This window comes from Chaetodon auriga, chromosome 12, assembly GCF_051107435.1.
Source record: "Chaetodon auriga isolate fChaAug3 chromosome 12, fChaAug3.hap1, whole genome shotgun sequence".
Lineage (NCBI taxonomy): Eukaryota > Metazoa > Chordata > Actinopteri > Chaetodontiformes > Chaetodontidae > Chaetodon > Chaetodon auriga.
This window is the reverse complement of record NC_135085.1, coordinates 21,744,472-21,765,185: the sequence shown is the minus strand read 5'-3', so window position 1 is coordinate 21,765,185 and position 20,714 is coordinate 21,744,472. Positions and strand designations below refer to the sequence as shown.

General features: G+C 42.0%; 3 protein-coding genes and 1 long non-coding RNA gene across 5 annotated transcripts; 2 read left to right on the top strand and 2 right to left on the bottom strand.

Moving 5' to 3' along the window:
• The first annotated feature begins 4,881 nt into the window (after positions 1 to 4,881).
• On the top strand, positions 4,882 to 9,642 carry ltb4r2b (leukotriene B4 receptor 2b). Its single transcript, XM_076744270.1, has 5 exons — positions 4,882 to 4,958; positions 6,823 to 7,408; positions 8,283 to 8,483; positions 8,589 to 8,632; positions 8,774 to 9,642. Exons 2-5 carry the CDS (start codon positions 6,842 to 6,844, stop codon positions 9,039 to 9,041), a joined length of 1,080 nt encoding a protein of 359 aa, XP_076600385.1. The 5' UTR covers positions 4,882 to 4,958; positions 6,823 to 6,841; the 3' UTR covers positions 9,042 to 9,642.
• A 951-nt stretch (positions 9,643 to 10,593) lies between these two features.
• On the bottom strand, positions 10,594 to 12,075 carry LOC143328856 (uncharacterized). Of its 2 annotated transcripts, XR_013077852.1 has the most exons (3): positions 11,956 to 12,075; positions 11,076 to 11,119; positions 10,594 to 10,811 (listed from the first exon to the last, which is right to left on the bottom strand). It is a non-coding gene; the product is annotated as an uncharacterized LOC143328856 (long non-coding RNA). The 2 variants fall into 2 exon arrangements; XR_013077851.1 differs by having other exon boundaries at positions 11,076 to 12,056.
• Positions 12,076 to 12,700: 625 nt separating this feature from the next.
• Positions 12,701 to 15,749, top strand: sdr39u1 (short chain dehydrogenase/reductase family 39U, member 1). The gene is made up of 6 exons (XM_076744478.1): positions 12,701 to 12,856; positions 13,339 to 13,445; positions 13,660 to 13,742; positions 14,040 to 14,161; positions 14,299 to 14,451; positions 14,582 to 15,749. The coding sequence occupies exons 1-6, from the start codon at positions 12,841 to 12,843 to the stop codon at positions 15,013 to 15,015; spliced, it is 915 nt and encodes a 304-aa protein (XP_076600593.1). The 5' UTR covers positions 12,701 to 12,840; the 3' UTR covers positions 15,016 to 15,749.
• Positions 15,742 to 20,565, bottom strand: mettl17 (methyltransferase like 17). The gene is made up of 14 exons (XM_076744477.1): positions 20,368 to 20,565; positions 19,565 to 19,706; positions 19,320 to 19,469; positions 18,976 to 19,063; positions 18,706 to 18,787; positions 18,391 to 18,464; positions 18,218 to 18,312; positions 18,046 to 18,116; positions 17,651 to 17,758; positions 17,411 to 17,479; positions 17,274 to 17,324; positions 17,082 to 17,174; positions 16,359 to 16,555; positions 15,742 to 16,024 (listed from the first exon to the last, which is right to left on the bottom strand). The coding sequence occupies exons 1-14, from the start codon at positions 20,434 to 20,436 to the stop codon at positions 15,931 to 15,933; spliced, it is 1,383 nt and encodes a 460-aa protein (XP_076600592.1). The 5' UTR covers positions 20,437 to 20,565; the 3' UTR covers positions 15,742 to 15,930.
• Between the last annotated feature and the right edge of the window lie 149 nt (positions 20,566 to 20,714).

Below are 20,714 nucleotides of genomic sequence, written 5' to 3'. Positions count from 1 at the left end.
ATTCCCCATAGGACCATGGGCCCGTCAGTCATGAATCCCCCCTGCCCAACCTCCAGCCTCCCTCTTCTCCCCCCTCCCCACTCACTCTGGAGGTTTCTCTTTTAGTCACTTCACATTAACTTTAATACACCAACACATATTTTCAGCCCGGCACATTTGACTTTTCTGTACAGTTTACAGCTTATTGCGCATCACCGTCGCGTCATTTTCGTGCCGTTTTTCCACAAGAGTTAGCTTTATCTCCGCATTACCCTCAGCATCAATATTTTTTTTTTTTTTTAAACATTAAGCCCAAAACAATATGATTATTATTCCAATCATGAGCAGGACTCATGGCAAGCAGCTCTCTGTCTCTGAAACCTGCCATTGTAGACCGGCTGCAGGGCCACCAGGGCTGTGATGTTAGTGATGTCAGTGAACATAAGCGGGCCTATTTCCTGTGCCGACCAACACCACAGCCCCCCTTTTTTGGCTGTCACTCTTCCCTCTCCTCCCCCTTTCCTCTTCTCTTTCTTTTTTTTTTTTTTTTTTTTTACCTCACTCCTCCTTCCTCTCTTCTCCCCACCAACTCTCCTCCTTGTCCCTCCTCCTCCTCAGCCTCCCCTCCCTCCCCTTCCTCTTCACCAAAGATCTGTTTCTCATTATCCTCTGTAGTCTGCTCTCTGTCTGAGTCAGGAGACGAAAAACTTAAATAAACACACTCTCTCTGGCTCTCTCCGCCTCGGTCCAGCTCCTTAAACCCACCAACCCAACCCCCACCTCCCGTCTCTCCCCTCTGTCCTCCATCCTCACCCTCCTCCGATTCTCACAATCATTAGGCGTATGTCATACTGGCGTGTAACTGGGGGCTTGTTTCACTCTCCCTGTCATCCTCTTGGGGTTGTGTGGGCTGGTCTTGGATTCTGGACTGATCTCAAGATGTTGCCGCCTGGCCAGGGAGAGAAAAAGTGCTACCAGCAGGGCCGACACAAGACTTTTTGGGGCCAAAGGCTCAATCAGATACCCCGTATCCCCATCAGACCCCTATATGGCACTAATGGGCCCTGTAACAAAGTTATGGAGGGTATACATTTCAGCACAGCAGTGGCAAAACATGAATCCAAAGAGAGTTCAGTTTGTTCTTGCAGTCATTCAGATTGTTTCGGGGGTCTGTGGTGGCTGAGGGTCCCCAAAGGAGGTGTTAATTTTGCTGCTTGCTGACTAATTAGCCTACCAGTCACAGCAAAGCACTGCACAGCGCTATAATGACTGACTTTAACTTTTAACACATTTATGTCTTTGAAATGTTGTTTATATTGCTCTTTTCTAATCTTTATATTTTAATCTTATGCTCATCGTTATTGTTGCACATTGGCCCTTTGGCACATCCTCATGAGTGAACCACCCTCGCATCTCACTGCACTGTGCTGAAAATATGACTGAGTGACGAGTAATTCTTCACATTTTTAATCCTTAGACAACCGATAACAGCTGTGGGAAGTTATGATGACGATCACTTTATCAACAAGCAGGAGGCAAACACAACTACAGTATCACAGTTTAATCTATGCATTTCCATGTATCTGACTGTTTGCGTCGCTGGATTATGTCTCAGTGTGTTGAGGTGAAAGTTACTTCATTACAACTCATTGGTAAATATTACACTTTTTCCTCCACTAGATTCACTTCATAACTTTAGTGAGTAGTTTCTTTGAAGATTCAGATTAAGAATAGATCATAATTAACATTACTATACATTCATATATCAGTAATCATAATCAAATAATCTAATAAGCCTCATTCTGAAATGAGGGTGTTCTTTTTGTATGTTTTACTTGTGATATAGTATAAATGCACTGTGGTTTTTGGGTGTGAATAACGGTGGTTTACTGAAAATGTGAAGCCAAAATGGAGAGAGAAGGGTAGATTTTCAAGGTCAAGGTTCAAGGTCAAATACAGGATTGTCCAGTGAAATGCAGTTGTAGCGCCTGCACACACAGGAAATATATGAACAAATATTTGTTTTAAATAAGAATAAAATAAAACAGTATCAGACAATAAAACAGAACAAAGTATATAAAAGAAGAAATAAAAAGAAAATTAACTTACTATAACTATATCAATATCAACAAATCCAAGTTATTTTCTGATTTAGCTGCTTTGACTTGAGGGACAGTAACTCTGTTTTCAGGCAAGAGTGGTAAAAAGTTTTCATGAGCGATGGATCTCCAGTAAACACGGAGGAAACAAAACTGAACCCGAACTGGAAAAAAACTTCTTACACACAGGTAACGTATGTGTGCACATTTTCAGTAGTTGAGGCACAGAGCGTCTCTAAACGGAAAGTTTTGGGGGATTGTGAAACCGTAGAGCTGAGTGGCTGATAAACTGCTGCAATGTGATGGATGAGCGCAACACACAGGAGGAACTGCTGAGTGTCAAGTTTATGGGAGGCAAAGAAGAGCTGGTTCCTGTGGATGTGATGCCATCATGTGGCGAAAGGCGGAACAGTTTTACTCGGCGCTGCTGTCAGAGAGTCACAATCAGGTTTATTGCCAAGTAGGTTTTCACAGAACAGGGTCCGACTTGGTATTTTGGTGCAAAACATTCAACATATTATGATACAAGTAGTATACTATTACATTTTATAATCTAATTTTATAATATTTACAACTGAAAGACATAGATATCTACAATAACAGACTCATCACAAAGTCAGCTTTTTATGGGCAGACCTTAACTTGAGGAAAAGTATTAGTACCACAATGTAGAAATACTCCATTAGAAGTAAAAGTCCTGCATTTAAAATGTTATTTAAGTAGAAATACGTAAGCACAATTGTGACTTCTTAAAGTGTTAAAAGTAAATTATGCAGAAAAATGTTAAAGCAGGACTTTATTGCTGTAGTTGGTTGAGATGGAGCTCATTTTCAGTTGCCGCGCGGGGGGGGGTGGGGGGGGGTGGGGGGGGGGTGCAGTGCCATCGGTATGTGAATTCATGTGTATGTCTTTGGATAAAATGGAGAGACCGGTTTTTGTATGGTGGTACATCCTGTAATTTACTGTCTCTATATGATGGGCAAACAGACCTCATCCTGGTCACATTCAGCACCAGGAACGTGAACACACCCGTCCTGACCTGCTAAGAATCCATTTACACGTCACATTTCACTCGTAAAACAGCTGCAGTGATTGCTGCTGTTTCAGAGAGATGAAGTCCTGTTAGTCTCAGGGAAAGAAGCTACACTAAATATAAACGTACCCTAACCCTGACCCTTATGTAACAGTACCCTAAAGTGACCTGAGCTAAAAGTCTGTCATTTCCTGTAACTAAAAACAACCCATTCATGTCAAGATATCTATTTCCTTTTGCTTTATATCCTATTTGATTGTGTGGATGAGCAAACTGCTGCCAAGTCTGAGGTCTTAATTTAGCGGAACCAAGCAAAATATTTATTCTTAGTTGGATTATTAAAAATTTAAGCCCCTCTTTTGCTAAATGATGTATATAACATAGTTGTACAGTTTACTTTGTGAACTTGCAACATCTCTAAGACAAAGTCATTGTTATTTTTAGCCACACTAGCAGCGTGGCTCCATGGATGCCGTATTCATGGCACCCACAGGAAGAATCCAGATTACTTTAATGAAGTATATTATAAATATTTTAGTTTGAGACCAAATTCCTGCAAAACTAAAGACATTCCCAACAGCCTCAGCTGTGTTTAGTTCTTATCAGTAATGTTAGCATGCTAATATGCTAAAGTAAGATGATGAGCGTGGTTAAATCATACCTGATATACATGAGGTGAGGCCAGCTAAAAACGCAAAAGATCTTCTCTAAAGTGGTTGTTTTGTCCTTTCTGGGTCCCTCTTTTTTTCCATGTATTCTTCATCCTTGTTAAAACGTGGTGGCGACGTTACCCACAATGCAACCAGACCACCGACAGTTTGGTTGCAGATTTGGGCTTTTTATGCTAATATTGGATAATGTAGCCACGAGCTGCTAGCCTCACGTGGTAAACTCGCCTCTTTCTAACTCCACACCCCCGGATTTTCTTCTTTTTCAGACTTCTGGTCTTCAGACCCAACGAACGCTGACTCAAGTGACATCACTTGAGGCATTTTCTTCTAACAACTTTTTTCAGATATGTAACTGTACTCCTCAACACCTGTAAACAGACTTTGATGAGTGAAATTGGCGGTGCTCCTCTTTAATCAATTCAACACGTCTTTAGAGTCAGAATTTCAGAGGTATAAAGTATTTGGTGTTTGCTCAGACAGTTACAAACGGTCTTGAGAGCCCTCAGCTTTTGATTTTCAGTTGTCTGTCCGTCTCTGCAGTGTAAATGTGAAACTGTGCGAAGGTGAAGCATTATGTCACTTTGGCCTTCTCCACATTTTCCGCTTCTTCCAGCATTCCTGTCAGCGTGAGAGGCTTGTAAGAACTAGTGAGTGTGAGTATTTACGCGTTTGTGTGCTACCTTAATGCATGTTTGCGCTTGTGTCCTCCACATCCATTACACATGGGAGATTGTGCAAGAATTTGAATCACCTCTGATTTGTCAGATTACGCAACAAGTTGACTCAGGCAGCATGAAAATTGCCTCAGGACACACAAATTCGCATTTAGATACATGACACTGGGACATGTTTTATGGAAAAATGCATGTTTGTTTACATAAGCTCCTTTATGTATACAGTATCATTGCACAGATACTTGAGATGCACTCCACTGGATAATCATATATGGAGATGATAAGATAGAAGGAGAGGGAGAGCTTTAAGGAAGGACACACCTCTCTCTCACCGCAGCATGTTGCAGCCTGTGGGGCAGGATGTGATTCAGTTTATTATGGACTGAGCTAACAGAGACCGTCACATAAGGGACTCACAGTGAGAGCTGGACGGAGTGGAGGTAACAGCAGAGGGATAATTGAGTCTGACACACATCACAGAGAGACATCAGGTCCTGGAAAGGTCAGTCACTGTTGAAGGCGAGCCTGAAACCTCTCAGCACCTCGGCTTCTTTGGCTTGTTATTAACATTTTCACTTCGATCTCTCTGTCAGACTTTGCTAACATTTGCCTCTCTTTCATCTTTTCTTGACTTGAATATTTACATGAAGCAGATTTATTACAAACCAGTGACTCATTATTGCAAAACTTTGGACTGAAGCTGCACTGATTTTCTCATTCTCTCAGGTCTTGTTTTGTTGTTTTTGTATCCAAATAACTGCTCAACATTGTCAAAACTCACATCTTGGCTGTATTTTTTTCTCGCATTTATTGGTTTTTGTTGCATATGCTTTTACAGTCCTTTCCTTAGTCAGTCATTTAAACATGAATGATATCAGAGTTCTTGTCTTTAGCGCACTTTGTCCACTACAACATCATATGCATGTCGTGGGTCGAGATTTACAGATTTTTGTGTTTTTGTTCTCGTCTGTGTGTTGCAGCAGCTTTGTGACACCTGGCTTCATTATAAACTTTTATATGAAACAGTTTTCTTTTAAAAATCTGTCACTTCTGAGAAAAAAAGCGCCTCCACCTGACAGCATCAATCTGTTGCATTTTCTTTGAATAGAGACACAAATGTGGCTTTGATTCACTTTGTTTACTCGTTCACTAAAGTCATTGGGGGAAAATAAACTGTTTGTTTAAGCAGGACCAGATCAAGGAAATAAGGACTTACTCTCATAAAGGGAAATGTGGTTTTGCAGAGATCATATCAACTCTAAACCAATTAAGTCCTCTCTACAAGTCAGGGTCTGTCAGGGATCCTTAACTGTGTTATTCCTTGAAGGTCGACCGTCGTTGACCTCTGCACTGCGTGGCACTGGTTTCCATGAGCGCAGGGATTCAAAAGAAGTGAGACAGATGAGGAGAAGAAAAAAAACAAGCCAATCAAAGACTGTGTTGAAATACTCTCATGTCCCTCTTTGACGTAGTGCTGCGATTGTTTGGCGTGTTTTAGCACGCCGCCTCTGAGTTTAAGCCACTCTGTTGGCTACAGGTTCTGATGTGAATACTTTAGAGGCTGCGTCAGGGTGGCAGCCATCCTCCAGCTCTGGAATCAGCTTGTGTACTACTGGTGAACAACAGTTTTCCGTTCTCCGCTATTTTCTTGATGCCAAGCCCCCACCCTGTCTAGAATCTGAATAAAGTGTGAAGTGAAAGATCCAAATTATCAGTGCATTATTTAGCTCCTGTCTTTTCTATCACCTTTTCCCTTTTTTACTACCTCTTTTCATCATTCACATTTAGAAACCATTTCCCAAAGAGGAAATTCTTTTTTACCGCCGGTTCCTGTTAGCTTCAAAGAAGAGTTGTGCAATGGCAGTCACACAGACAAGGAAACATATCAGTGATATGTGAGGAGAGATTTATCAAAATCTGACCAAGAAACTTACTGAAGCACACTGGGTGCAGGGTCAGGGTCAGGGTCAGGGTCAGGGTCAGGGCCAGGGTCAGGGTCAGGGTCAGGGTCAGGGTTAGCCTTTTTGAGGCCATCAGGTGAGAGGAGTTGAGAAAAACAAATGCTGACTGACGTTCAGTGTTGAAAGCAGGTGTGCATCTGCCACCACAGACAAAACATTTCACCATCAGTGATGCAGACCCAGTTAATCTTTGTGGAGCAGGTGATAAACAGTCCTGTACATACCAGAAAAGATGATCAGCAGTGATTAACAGATTGTTGACCGAGTTAAGTAAATCTTAAGTCATGCACTGCGGAAAGCATGTCAAAACAATATGTTTGTGTTTTTTACTCATACTTATTATTTATCATGTCAAAATAACTTTAATAGCTTAACTAACTGTCTAACTTTGTCTGTTGTCCTCAGGATCAACACTCCTTCTAGCATGAGCAACCTCAGTCATTCCTTTGTCAATGACACAAACCACGAGCATGACAGCGTTGTGAGTAATGACTTCTCCACGGCCTTGGGAGCCCTCATCCTCAGCTTGGTCTTCCTCCTGGGCGTCCCTGGCAACCTCTTCATCGTCTGGAGCATCCTGGCACGCACCCGACGACGCTCTGTCACCACCCTCCTCATCCTCAACCTGGCGTGCGCCGACGGCTTCCTCATGGCCCTCACCATCTTCTTCATCGTCTACCTGGCCAAGCAGACGTGGGTCTTCGGTGACATCATGTGTAAGGGCCTGTTCTACCTGTGCAACTCCAACATGTACGCCTCCATCTTCCTGATCACACTGATGAGCGTGCACAGACTGGTGGCCGTGGTGTTTCCAAAGAAAGTGCACTCCCTTGCCAGCAAGAAGATTGTGAGGAGGATGATCATTGGTATGTGGGTGGTGGTGATGGTAATCGCTATCCCCTCGCTGGTGTTCCGAGACGTGAGAGAGGACAAAGATGAGAGGAATAAAAAAAGGTTGGTGTGTGCGCCCAACCACACCCTGCCCCGACATGTAAGTAACAATTATTTCCAGTATCTGTTATTAAGCCGATTTTTTTCTGTTTTCTTGAGTCTTTATTGGATAGTGCAGCTGAAGAGAGACAGGAAAGTAAGGGAGGGACGACATGTAGCAAAGGGCCCCAAGTTGGAGTCAAACCAGTGAAGGACACAGCCTTAATACATGAGGTGCATGCTCGACCGGGTGAGCGACCAGGAAGCCCCAAATCTGATGAATTGATTAATCATTTGCTCCAAAAGCCCGTCGCTAATACCTGCTCTGTCTGACCAAAAGGACAAAAGACATCTGAACGTCTGAAGCCCTTTTAAACTAGCACAGACAAGAAGTTCCCAACTGAACTAGTCTTAACTGCTTGTTTGGACTCCATGAGTGCATCTGCTGAAGGTGGTTATGGGATGTGATTGAAAGCTCTGGAAGGGCTCAGATGGACCATCCTTTGAGATCTTTCTTAAACCTTGCTGATTTTTTTGGGGCAGTGGAAACAAGTTGTGAATACAACACTGATACATGGTCGTTGAAGCAAACAGTTACACATCCAGCGGCTCCAGAGAAACATCATCTTTGATTTGGAGCATTATTTTATCGTAAAGCTTTTCCTGGTTTTAATTGACTGTCCTTCTGCTTATTTTGTTTGCCGTTCTATTGGACATTGTTTTTATGATCTGCTAGTTATGAAGTTTGTGCGAGGCACTTTGTAACGTGTGTTTAGAAAAATGCTCTTTGAAAGATTATCATTTGATTGAGTGAAGGATTTAGATTCAGTATGCTTGTCTTGCCATTATCTCGCCCTGCCTTGTTTTAGCAGATCCATTCATGTCTAAACAGTCATTGCATTGAGCACACCTGCTTTGTGTCGTCCTGCGTGCAGGTGAGGTTTCAGTACGCCTTTGAGACAGTGGCGGGCTTCATTCTTCCTTATGCAGTCATCATATTCAGCTATGTGCTCATCCTGAGGCGCTTGAGGCAGACCAAGTTCCGCAGAAAGGTCCGCAGCGAGAAACTCATCCTGGCTATTGTGGTGATGTTTGGCCTTTTCTGGCTTCCGTACCACGTTATCAACATGATACAGGTGTGTAAGGGCATGTCCATTTTTCACATGAAATACTAATTTCATCTATTAAATCAATGATCTGATCCGTTGAATGAACACTGAGTTTGTTCTTTTCTGTCCAAGGTGGCAGCTGAGTGGTATTCAGAAACTTCTCCCACGAGAGAAATGTGAGTAACAAAAGGTTTTCACCATTTTCACCCTGCCTCTCAAACTAAACGTAACATATTTTCACTGACGCTTATGTGTTTTAAAACATATAAAAACAATTCAGCTGTATTTGTGGTCTAAAACGGTCTGTTAATCTGCAGATTGGACCATATCTCAAAGTCCAGCCGTGCGGTGACCTCGGCTTTGGCCTTCATCAGCAGCTGTGCCAATCCTGTCCTCTACACCTTCGCTGGGAAATCCTACATCAAGCAGAACGGCTTCGGCTTCATGGCCCGTCTCTTTGAGGGCACGTCTATGGATCAGACAGGAAACAAAAAGAGTCGGACCATGGGGAAAGACAATGTGGGAACCAGTATGGCGGACTCCTCAAACAGCACAGGAGTTCCTATTTCACAGAACGGGAGCTGAGCGACGAATGAACTTTGTGCATAAATCAGAGAAAACGCCTAAAATTACACATTTATATATTACATGAGCATATTCTGGTGAAAGCAACATTTGAGCCTGAATTTGCTGGGCTTAAAAAATACAGACAACACCGAAGCAGCAGCTGAGACCTGACCGACGAGTATTTTGAATTTATGTAAATAAATTGTGAAATGTAACTGTCTGTATCTGATCAGAGCTGTAAATATTCTTTTTTAATGTTTTATTTTATTACATTTTCATGTCACTTGCAGGGAATAACACTTGAACAAGGAAAACATAACAATAAATAAAATAACTACATAACACAGTACTGTATGTACTCGGGGAGCAATCGTATTGTGACAAAAACACGGGATTTCACTTCTACATGAGAAACATTTTGATCACTTGAAGTCCCCCTATTCAGCAATAACCATTCAACACATGGTTTATAACACACTATGATGTAGTTTTAAGCAGATATGGCATTAAGTTGTAATTATTAATGTACAGTATTTGTTTGTAATTATACTGATGTCTTTTAGTATATTGTCATTTATTATGTTGATGCAGCAGCATCCACTTATGGGTGCTGATAAATATATTAATGCATGCTTTCAACTACATGATAGCATTATAAACCCCTTATAAATGTTTATGTGCTGCTCATAAAAGGCAAATTGGGGGACTTAAAGTGCTGCTCGTTAATCCAAACAAACTGACCCTTCAGATAAATTGTATTTTTGAAGAGTAACTCACTCACTGGTGCTTGTTCCAGCTTTAATCACTTTCAGGCCACTGGGACAACTGAACCACTTTTTTTTTTATGTGAATCAATACTAAACCAGCACATTTGGAGTTTCATCACAAACACGCTGAAAACATTAAGTCTGAATAGAATCTGGTGCGTGACACATTTTATTATGGACAACTCAAATCCACCCTTGAAATGAAGTTTGATCACGTTCTTCCTCGCAACACGCGGCCACACGGCAGCGTCTGACACCATCAGACATGTTGTAATAAGTTTTGTAACAACTTTATACAAAATGCAGATTTTCTACTCGATTGTCATGAAAGCCTGAATATACAAAATCTTTGGCAGTTTTCTTTTTTTTTTTAATTTTTACATATTTTGCAGCTTGCCACCAACACACTGTCCTGTAATGTGTGCAATGATGTCAACATTTTGAGTTTCTGTTGCAGAGCATGGATCTCAGCTTAAGTCATTTTCAGACTGTTATGCACTGATACTGAATTTAAAACACTTAAATTGGTTTTTATTCCTATGTGTAATTCGACATGCAGTTTTATTTTTCAATAAAGCAGAAATTTACTGATTGAGACTCACTTTTTACAGTCTACACAACAAAAACCCCATCTTTGCTTTATCATCCTCCAAACAGCTTTAGGATCTTTACATGAAGATTGTACCAAATACCCAGTTTTTACACAAGCGATGTGACCTGCTCAGTGATTTAACACCATTTCTTCCTCATCAGGTTTCATTGAATCACACATTCTGTGTCATCTACAAATTAAGACAATACAGTTTAATATTTAAATAATGTTTTATTATTTTCACAGTTCATGTCACAAGACGAAATAGAGATTTAGAGATTATGTTCATAGATTATAAAGACATTACGATATTTTCAGGGAACAAATTGTATTTATGGGTTTCAAATAGCCCCTCTATGAAAACAACGCAGCGTTCAACTTCTAATCCTAAAACATCCAAACTGGGACGATCCAGCAGCGTCCCTTTACCTGTGAAAAGCAAAAAAAAGGTGAATTAATATCTAACAGTTGAAAATGTTTAAAGTGTTGACAGACTAAAAATAAACCTCCCAGAGTAGTGCAATGCAGTTTCAGCCTGCAAAAAAAAATTAGGTTTTAATCAAAATCAAACATCCTTCATGAAGATTTACTGCAGTGCTCTATGGACTGCACTCATTTTACATAGATGGATCTGAACTGGCTGCAAAGTTTAACATCAATGAGAATCAAATCATCAACACTTCACTAAAAAACACTGATACAGACCTTAAAAGATATCCAGTCCGGGCTCTCGAAACCTAAAACAGAACACAGGATGGTCAGTCTCAGCTTGCATTAAAATAATCATCTCAGCAGCGTCTGAGTCGTCAAACCCATCAGTGCAGTGAAAGAATAATCATGAGGTTCAGGTGAAACACGGACTCACATGCAACTCATCATCAAGGTTTGACTGTAAAAAGCAGAACTAAAAGCTTCAGGTGGATTTACTGTAACAGGCATCTTTCTGAGATGACTCTCAATCTGCTCAGATGGAGGAAAAAAAAAAAACCTGCAGCAGGTGCAGATGATGCCTGGCAATATTACAACATGCACCATGCTCAGACACCAGTTTATTATCGGGTTGAAACTTTCAGACGTGTTGATTTAGCTGGGCAGCCGTGCTGGAGGAGGTAGTATTTTATTATACATGTTAATCTACTCTCACTGCTTTAAACGTGGGCAAAAAAGTAACTCATGTTAGTATAATACCTTTAAAATGATCATAAAAACTCTTCAATTTCAACAAAAACTGACAAGTTTTACGATTTAATGCAGGACTGTTGTATTAGACTGTATTAGTTTCAGCTGCTCTTAATAAACTTGCAAACGCCCGCATGTTGATCATCCTAATATTTAGATCGTGCACACATAATTAACTCTGCACAATTCATGCACAGATGCAAAGCAGTGCAAGTGGACGTCGAATAAGGCCCAGCTCGGACCATCAGAGACCATGAGGTCGCTTTGGCGCCGCAGCAGCAGCGAGCTAACGACACTAACCTGAATTAACCGCAGCAAACAGCCGCACGCAGATACACAAAGACACCAACTGCGACATAAGCAATGTGATCTGACACAAAGCGGGAAGAAATACCGATAGTGAAGCTCCACGCGTGCTGGCCTGTGTCTCTCCGCCGCAGCAGATCCGACCTTCATCAACGATACAAGGAAGAGAGGCCGCTAATGAAGCTGAGGCTCAATTTATGTCCTCATCAAAACCACGTGTTTACTGTCCTCCGTCAGAAAACAGGCCGCTTCCGGGTCTGGCACGGTGGCCTATTAAAGAGCCAATCTTATAAAACACATTATCAATGAAAAATAAAAACAACTTGAATCATGAACAGTATCTTCTATTTAATGCAGGTATTATTGAAATTAAATAATGATATTACGTTTTAACTGGAACGTATCAACAAACATACAGACATCCTACATCCAGCAGCTACAAGTGCATTGTTATGCACAGAAATATCATTCAAAATGAATAAAGACTAGAAATAAGAAATAAAATATAGTAGATTATAGAGATTAAAATATTGATCATATCATCAAATGAAACTTTAATCAAAATGCTCCATTGTCTACATTGTCCTCACATATGAGTACAGACTACATGAGTTGAACTTAATTAACTTATAAAAGCTATTTGTCTTGCACCTGTAGCCCCTGACATGTTGTTGAAACCATGATTTACGCCTGAAAATTGATTTAGTTGGTAAATATTGACCGATAACTGGATAGCTGTGATTAAATAAACCCGTGACTGAAATCCACCTGTTCTTTTAAAACCTCTTCCCACACACAGCGCCGTTTGAAACTACAAAATGACGTCGCTGACTGGCTACGGAATCCCTCTAGGTTCAAAAAAGCCAGAAACAAGTCTGTGATACGTCTGACACTGGCGTGAGTCAAAGGGAACAGTGTAACCTGCTGCAGCCTTCATTTGTTTAATTCAACAACTGACGGGGATTTAATAACCATGAGAGTTTTAATAGGTATGTACTTTATTTTAAAATAATATCTTTTTTGCCGCTCGAAAGGTCAATGTGACATAACGCTGCTAGTTAGCTGTTAGCTAATGTTAGCGTTGCAGGCATAGATTGAGTCTATGTAAGTTGCGTGTGCGTGATCTAGGTACAGGAAATTACAGTAAAAACAGGTGTGCCAGCAACGCTATTAGACCTAGAAAGTGCCCATATGTTTTGATAAATCGTTATCGAAGAAAAGTTTGTAATGGTCGTAATGCAGTCCTGTTTTGTAAGCATGCACAGTGCGCATGCGCACTGCTCTGGTTGTCATGCTTTCAGTGTCAGAGTCTGTGCAGGCAACCGACTGTATTCAATACACTGTGTTTGCATACATCATAATATTTCTCACAGTCAGTATTCTATATTAGTAGAATTAGGGTAAATAGAAACTGTTCAGTGTCAGATTCTCCTGTTTTTATGTACATTTCTCTCTATTGTCTTGTTCGCAGGAGGGGGATCTGGCTTTGTGGGCCGTGAGCTGAGTCGCCTGCTCAAAGATAAAGGTCATGAGGTCACAGTGATATCTCGACAGCCTGGTCCAGGAAAGATAACATGGGTATGATCTCAGGTTAACTCAGATTTGTGGCCATTTCAGGGTCATTTCTCATCTTGGCTAACTCCTGATTCATCAGCATTTTTATTTCTTTTTTAATCTCAAATTGCTGTTGAGCCCTGTAAATCCCCCCATTTTGCCATGTTACAGGTCACAGTACTTGTCTCCAAATCCAGAGTAATTTACATACTACCGTGCTTCCTCTGTGATTCTGCAGGGTGAGTTGGAGTCTGATGGCCTTCCACCATGTGAGGGCGCTGTCAACTTGGCTGGAGAGAACCTGATGAACCCACTACGATGGTGAGCAATAAATACATAGTGCCTGAGTGACAAGTCACAAATGGTCAAAGTTTGTGGACACTTCAAAATTGTGGTCTTGGGCTGAGGTTTTCGTGGCCCCCAACCCAATCCAACAACTTTGGGATGCAATGGAACATTAAAGCAAGCCGGGCCTCACTGCCCAACATCAGTGGCCGACTATGCAGTGCTCAGTGCTGTTCAGTGGAAGCAGATCCCTGCAGCCAGATCAGGCACAGAATGAGTGTTGCTCTTTTAATGAAGCTGGATTTTCACCTGATCTGTCTTGTGTGTTTTCAGGTGGAATGAAAGCTACAAAAAGGATCTGTTCTCCAGTCGTATCGACACTACCAAAACTCTTGCTCGAGCCATTTCTGCTTCCCCGAGTCCTCCTCGCTCCTGGGTCCTGGTATCAGGTGTAGGTAAGTCTCTCCTTAATGATAAAACAAATAACAATCATATTTTCCGCCAGTACAAAGTCAGACCACACAAACTCACAGATAATAAGAGCAGTGACATCAATCATTGTGTACTTGTCACTTTGATTTGTGACACACAGCTTGTTACAAGCCCAGTCTGACAGCTCAGTACACAGAAGACAGTGAATGGACTCCATTTGACCTCCTCTCCAGACTTGTGAAGGAGTGGGAGGCCTCTGCACTTCTTCCTGACGATGTGGCAAAAACCACCAAACAAGTTGTCATCAGGCCTGGTATGTAAAAAGTGACTACTTCACTTTATGTAGAGAATCCTGGTAGTTTGATCCCCAGTAACCACGACAAGGACAATAAAATGAGATTTATTTATTTTGGTGATCTTACATTCCTCCCTCCTTCCACCAGGGGCAGTACTGGGCCGCGATGGTGGTGCCATGAAGCAGATGCTGCTGCCTTTCTGGCTCGGCCTCGGGGGCACTCTGGGGTCCGGAAGTCAGCCGTTTCCTTGGATCCACGTCTCGGACCTGGCGGGGATCATCGTCCACGCCCTGGAATCCCCCGCTGCTGCTGACGCTCCCTCCCCTTCACCACAAGTGTTTAACGGCGTCGCGCCTGCTCTGAATACCAACTACGAGTTCACGAAAGAGATGGGCCGGGTCCTTAGGAGACCCACCATTTTCCCTGTGCCTGGCTTTGTCTTGAACACCCTAATGGGCTCTGAGAGGGCCGTGGTCCTCGTGCAGGGCCAGAATGTCATACCAAAGAGGACTGAAGAGGCCGGATTTCAGTACAAGTACCCGGACTTGAAATCAGCCCTGAAACAGATTGTTGGGAGTTAATTGTGTGCTCATATTTACTGCATCACATGAATATAAACAAGTACAACAGCTTAAATCAATACTTGAACAAGAACAAGATCATGAATGGGAAGACGAAGCATTCTGTAAATCCCAGATTCTTCAGATCTGAGGACTTTTGTCTGTGACAGTTTGTTCATGCTTACAGGTGTGATGGGATCCCTGCACATATTTAGGGCGCGCTGGGATCTGATCACTCAGGCCACATTGCTCAGCATTAAGAGTGAGTCAGGGTGACATTGAAGGACTGCAGAGCAGGAAAAACCTGTTCATGTCAAACAAATGGGATAAAGTTTAAAAGTCCAAATCACAGTAGTCCACTCTTCACGCACATGTTTTTCCTGTTCGGCAGCATTTACTCTTTTCAGATGTCTGTATAATCTGGACAGCCTGGCTGCAACTAAGCATGTTTTATCTGACCAACCGTTAAAGAACTTATATGTAAGACAAGGAAAAGCGGAAATTCACACATTTAAGAAACTAAAATGTGGTATTTTTGCTTGAAATGGACTTATTGCTCTTGTTCTCGCTGACTGAGGGTTATGTTAACTGCTGTAAAACCTGTAGGACAGAGCAGGACATCCTCACACCCCCACTTTTCTATTTTCCCACATTTTTAAATGTCACATGACTACAAACTGCAGCATGCTTGTTGCGAGAAAAAGACTGTGTTTGGTTGAGGGTGGTGCATAATAAAGCCGGGCAAAGTGCAGAAAGACACGGTTACGACCTTTTTATTAAAGTCATCAGTTGTGAAATGAGTTCCAGTCGTAAACGTTCTGTTGATCTAAAAGCTGATGAGTCCTTGGATGGCAGTTTGAACTCAGTTCTATTGTGTTTCTATTAATTCAACATAAATGTAAAGAATGAGTCTGTTTCCTCTTCCTCGCTGAATCGTCACTCTGAATCAGTCTGGGCGTCATCCTCGATTTTCTGAATGACTGGCAGCTGATCTCCCCAGTCACTGTTTCGAGCACAGCGGTACACATCTCTGATTGGAGGAAATCAAACACAGTTTTCAGTCATGATTAGACAGCGTAAACAGCGGACAACCAATCAGCAGCGTCGGTCAAGGAGCATACTGCTATCATGACCACAAGGGCTGGATGTCAATACTAATTCGGTCCAGAGTCAGAAATTAAAAAAGCTGCCATTTAACATCTGGTTGATCTGTAATCTCGCTCCGAACTTAAGCCAATCTTAGCCTGTTTTCTTTGTGAAATGTTCTTGCACAGCTGCATGTTAAAAACATTTAACAATCTCCTTTGGTTAAACTGACGTTGCTGACGTTGGGTTGGACAATATGTGCGATGCAGGACCTTCACCTGCTGTGTTTTCGTGCCGTCACCACCAGGTGCTGCAGCTGTCCGTCCGGGCAGCACATTCGACAGTGGACGTGTCTTTTCCTGCGCTGCACAGGCCCGATCAGCCTGGCCCAGTCCACACCTTCTGTTTCAGCCTGCGGCGATTCTGTCCGAGTCAGAATCAAGTAGCTGAACTTCTCCGTCTGCAGCTCATTGTGCTGAAGAGAAATAAGTGGAATTTCTGAATCACTGATTGACTGTTTCCCAACAGAAATTAATATGTGCATTTAAAAAAAAAAAATTATTGCGACTCCTGTGACTCCTCTAAACATATCATAGAACAGGAGAAGACAAGAAGTCAGATTTTTGATGCAAACTGCAGCACTGAGGGTTTTAAAGTAAATCTTAATTCATCCATGAGTTATGTGTCGAAGCTGCTGTTAAGTGGGTCAAACTACAATAATTAACGTCCTGTTGTTTTTAGAGCGCCGTCATTCACCTTTCTCTTTCACCTCCTGCAGCATCTCTGCCTCACATCCTTCCCTCTGCATGCATCACAGTTTGAAAACAAATCAACAAACTGACTGATTTTACAAAAAAAAGGAAGTCAAGCTCTTCTTATTAGCTTTTTTAGACCTTATATCAGTTGAAAGTTCAAGAATGAACATTCATGCTTAACTTACTGATGTCTGATTTGCAGGAAGAATGCTGCAGGCAGACATGTAAAACAGAGTTTGACCTTACCCCTGGCAGAGGCAGAGGTTGGTACCGCTGGTGGAAGTTGCAGGGCGTGGTGGACTCAGTGGCCAGTTTAGGACACATCAGTTCATGAGGACACTGGAAAAACACAGCAACAGAGAGAAGATGTGAGAAGACGAGACACCGCTGGTCGAAAGCACGACGTGACATTTCAAAGCAGCTGGGACTCAAACGCACCGGAGCAAACACAGACGCTGGTCTGGTGTCGTGGACAGTCTTCTCCTGTTTCTGGAGATAGAGCACAGGATGTTTTCAGTCTGCTTCCGTTTACTGTGTCAAGTAATTTACACAACAGCACATAACAAACAGAATACCTTTAACAAAGTGTCTCTGGCCTCCATAAGAATCTGATGGCCCTCTTTGGTCCCATTTTCCACCAGCACCTACACCGAGAAATGCAGAAAACAGATGTCATGAAATTAAACAGGACTTCTAGATACCAGAATAGTTTTACAGATACATTGCAATGTATACAGAAATGTCTAAAGCGTAACATATATTCCTCATATATGCACATCATCTATACATGAAGTTTTGCCATTATTCCAACAAACCAGGTACGAGCTTGTCTTCCTCCACAGGGTGAACACCGCCTCCTCTCGCTCCTTCGCGTTGGGAAGCTCTGACAGGGTGAAGGCGGCGACCACCACGTCAAACTGCACCTGGAAGCAGAAGCACAGGACGGTCAGGGCTCCTCATCCTTAAGATGTGTGTGAATAAATACAATAATAAATCCATAGACGAAAAAATGTTCCAAACACACAACTGAATGTGAAAGAGGGGATCCTAAGGATGCTCTTCATCTGACATGGTTCTACATGCATTTCCCAGAAATCCCGGAGCAGCACTTGTATTTCTTGTATCGCTTGTTAAAGAAATTCTTTAACTCTCTAACACTGGATACAAACTTTGTTTATCTGTTGCTAAAATAAAAATTAAGGGATTTTACCTTAGGAGAGACAGGGAGGAACTGTCTGAAATACACCTGTTTGATGTGAGGTTCAGCTGCTTCATCATCGCCTGCTCAACACACACAGAAAGAACAACTCTTAGATTTTCTGACAAAACTCAAACAAAACTGTTACAAATCAAACCTGACAGAAGTGTTTGTGTGTTCGTACCTTTGAGAAGCCGCTCAGCCAGGATGTTCATCGGCCCGGAGCTGTCCACACACACCATCTCCTTCAAAGTGTCGCCCCAGCACGAGTGTGACGCCCTGTGGGAGAAGACTCAGTTCAGAGTCTTGTGATTAACATGAAAACTCTCTTTATTCAAACCAGTTTTTTACACTAACCAGACAACTGTTCCCAGTCCTGAACCAAAATCCAGGAGGGACTGAGGGGCAAAAGAGGGATCTCTCTTCTTTATCTGAAAAGATTTAAAAATAAAAAAAAGACAAACAGACATTTAGGACAGAAAAAGACCCCTGAACACATCATGGGGTAATAATACTTATACTAATAAAGACATGTCTTCTGTAATTGTCCCTGCTTTACTTTAAGAACAACAGTGTGTTTTTTGGGGGAAATGTCGGTGGACTGACTCTTTAAGGACAGCCTTGGCACTGCCCCCCCGAGTTAGCCTACAGCCTCCACCACTGGCTCATTACCTCATTTATAGCTCTCCTCACTGCTGCGAAGCCCCCAGCCAGCCGAGCTGCCATGTACACCACACCTAACTCTTCATCATACCTGAAACACAGAGAGTGGGCTGTATTTAAGATCATCTGTATCTCAGAATCAAGCAGGAGAAATCACCAGCTACAAGCTCTAAAATGTGAAGAGAAGAATTCAGGAAACCCTGCCGCCCCATTCTGTGCCTGATACTCTGAGATTTCATGACGCTGAAATATGAGACAACAGATAAAAGCAAGTGTTACTTCAGAGGAGTCCAATGATAGGTGTTTCTTCTGAGCTCTGAAAGCACCTTCTTCCTGATGCGATCCTGAAGCACTTGTAGGTCTACATCTGCAACATAAAGTGAATTTAGTTTTCAGGCTGCTGCATCTTATCATCTCCTAAGATTTAGGTTTATTTGTCATATGCACAGCAATTACAGTGAAGCAGCTGCTGGCAATAAAATTCTTGTTCTTAGGCTTCCTTTAACAAAGAAATTCATCCAAGTAAAATGAGAGATGAGAAAAAGATTTAATAGGTTGTAAACAGCAGTGAAACAAATGGAAATATTCTTTGCAGCCATTACAGACATCCATGTGTCACCCACCTCCACTGTTTTCCATTGCTTTCTCCCAGAGTTGCTTCTCCAGGCTCACAGCTTTCTGCCTCAGAGTAAAATCATCGATGGCTCGTTTTCTGCTCCACAGGAAGTTTGTGAGGGCCTGAATGCGGCCAGTCATCCGATTCACCTGAGCGCCTGCAGGTGGAGAAAATGAACAGTCGCACTGCATTCTGACTCATTTCAAGACCAGCGAACACACGACTGATGGCCACATTAAAAACTGAACCCACTGAGAATAATCGAGCGTGCAGCCGTCTGGAGCTCCACAGGTAGTTGCAGCGCTTTCAGGTTGGTCACACCTGGGTGCTTCCTGTGGACTTCTCCTTTCAGGAAATCCACCTGGGACTGTGGGTGTGCAGCTGCACTCATTCCCTGAGGATGAAAAATAAAAACAAGTGTTTCTTTACGACCTCTTTGAGCTTCAGCTATTTAACACTAACTAATCTCACTCTAATTAAACTAAAATAAAGAACAGACAAGAAATACCATTAGACAGTTTGAAAGTCAAGATTTTTTTCATTCAACCTTAGTCTGTAGGCTGTCAAAGCATATTTTATATTTATATTTATATTTATTGATCTCCTAACCGATTAGCTCACAGTCTGAACTTGTGCTGATAGATTTAAGGTTATTTTATCTCTACACGGTTTTGAAAATGCAGTTTCAGGAAATTCACAGTCATAGTGTCTATTCCTATCACCATATATAATACCTGCAAGCATATACATAGTGTGATTTACTGTGATTGAATTATTTCATCTGTAATAACCACCCCTTTAATTAGCAGCTTGTCGAGGTTGCAGCGACAAATATATTTCCCAGTGAAAAACTACTTGTTGTTAGATTGAGTGGAGAAGTTAGTTCACAGGAGAAATGTGCTAAATTAATGAACATGAATACTAAATTTACTCATATATAAGCGTTTCTCTATTAAAGTAACTAAACTATACTCAATTTGCTCTTTTAACAGCCTGTCTGTCTGACCTCCATGGTAAAGATGCTGCGTTCAATGACAGTCACAAACTGGGCTCACCGTGCACATCATCCTCACGATGGACGCCCTCTGACAGAGGACACAAGCTCCGTAAGTCCGTAACGCCATATCTTCGGTGGCTTCTTTAGTTCAAACGGCTTTAAAATTAACTTTGACTTCCATCCACACCTCGGTGAGGACGCAGGCACGTTCGGATAGTTTAACAATCCTTCAACAAAATAATTCCGGCCATTGGTTAGTGCGGAACCTTTAGTTCCAAGGTTTTGTTCCACGTATAAGAGAGCACAGACAAGAGTGCTCACTCTGCCTTAGTTTCCGGTGTTGTGTCTGGGTACAATCCCAGATCTCCAAACATACCGCTTACCTCTCGATAATATCAAGTTTTG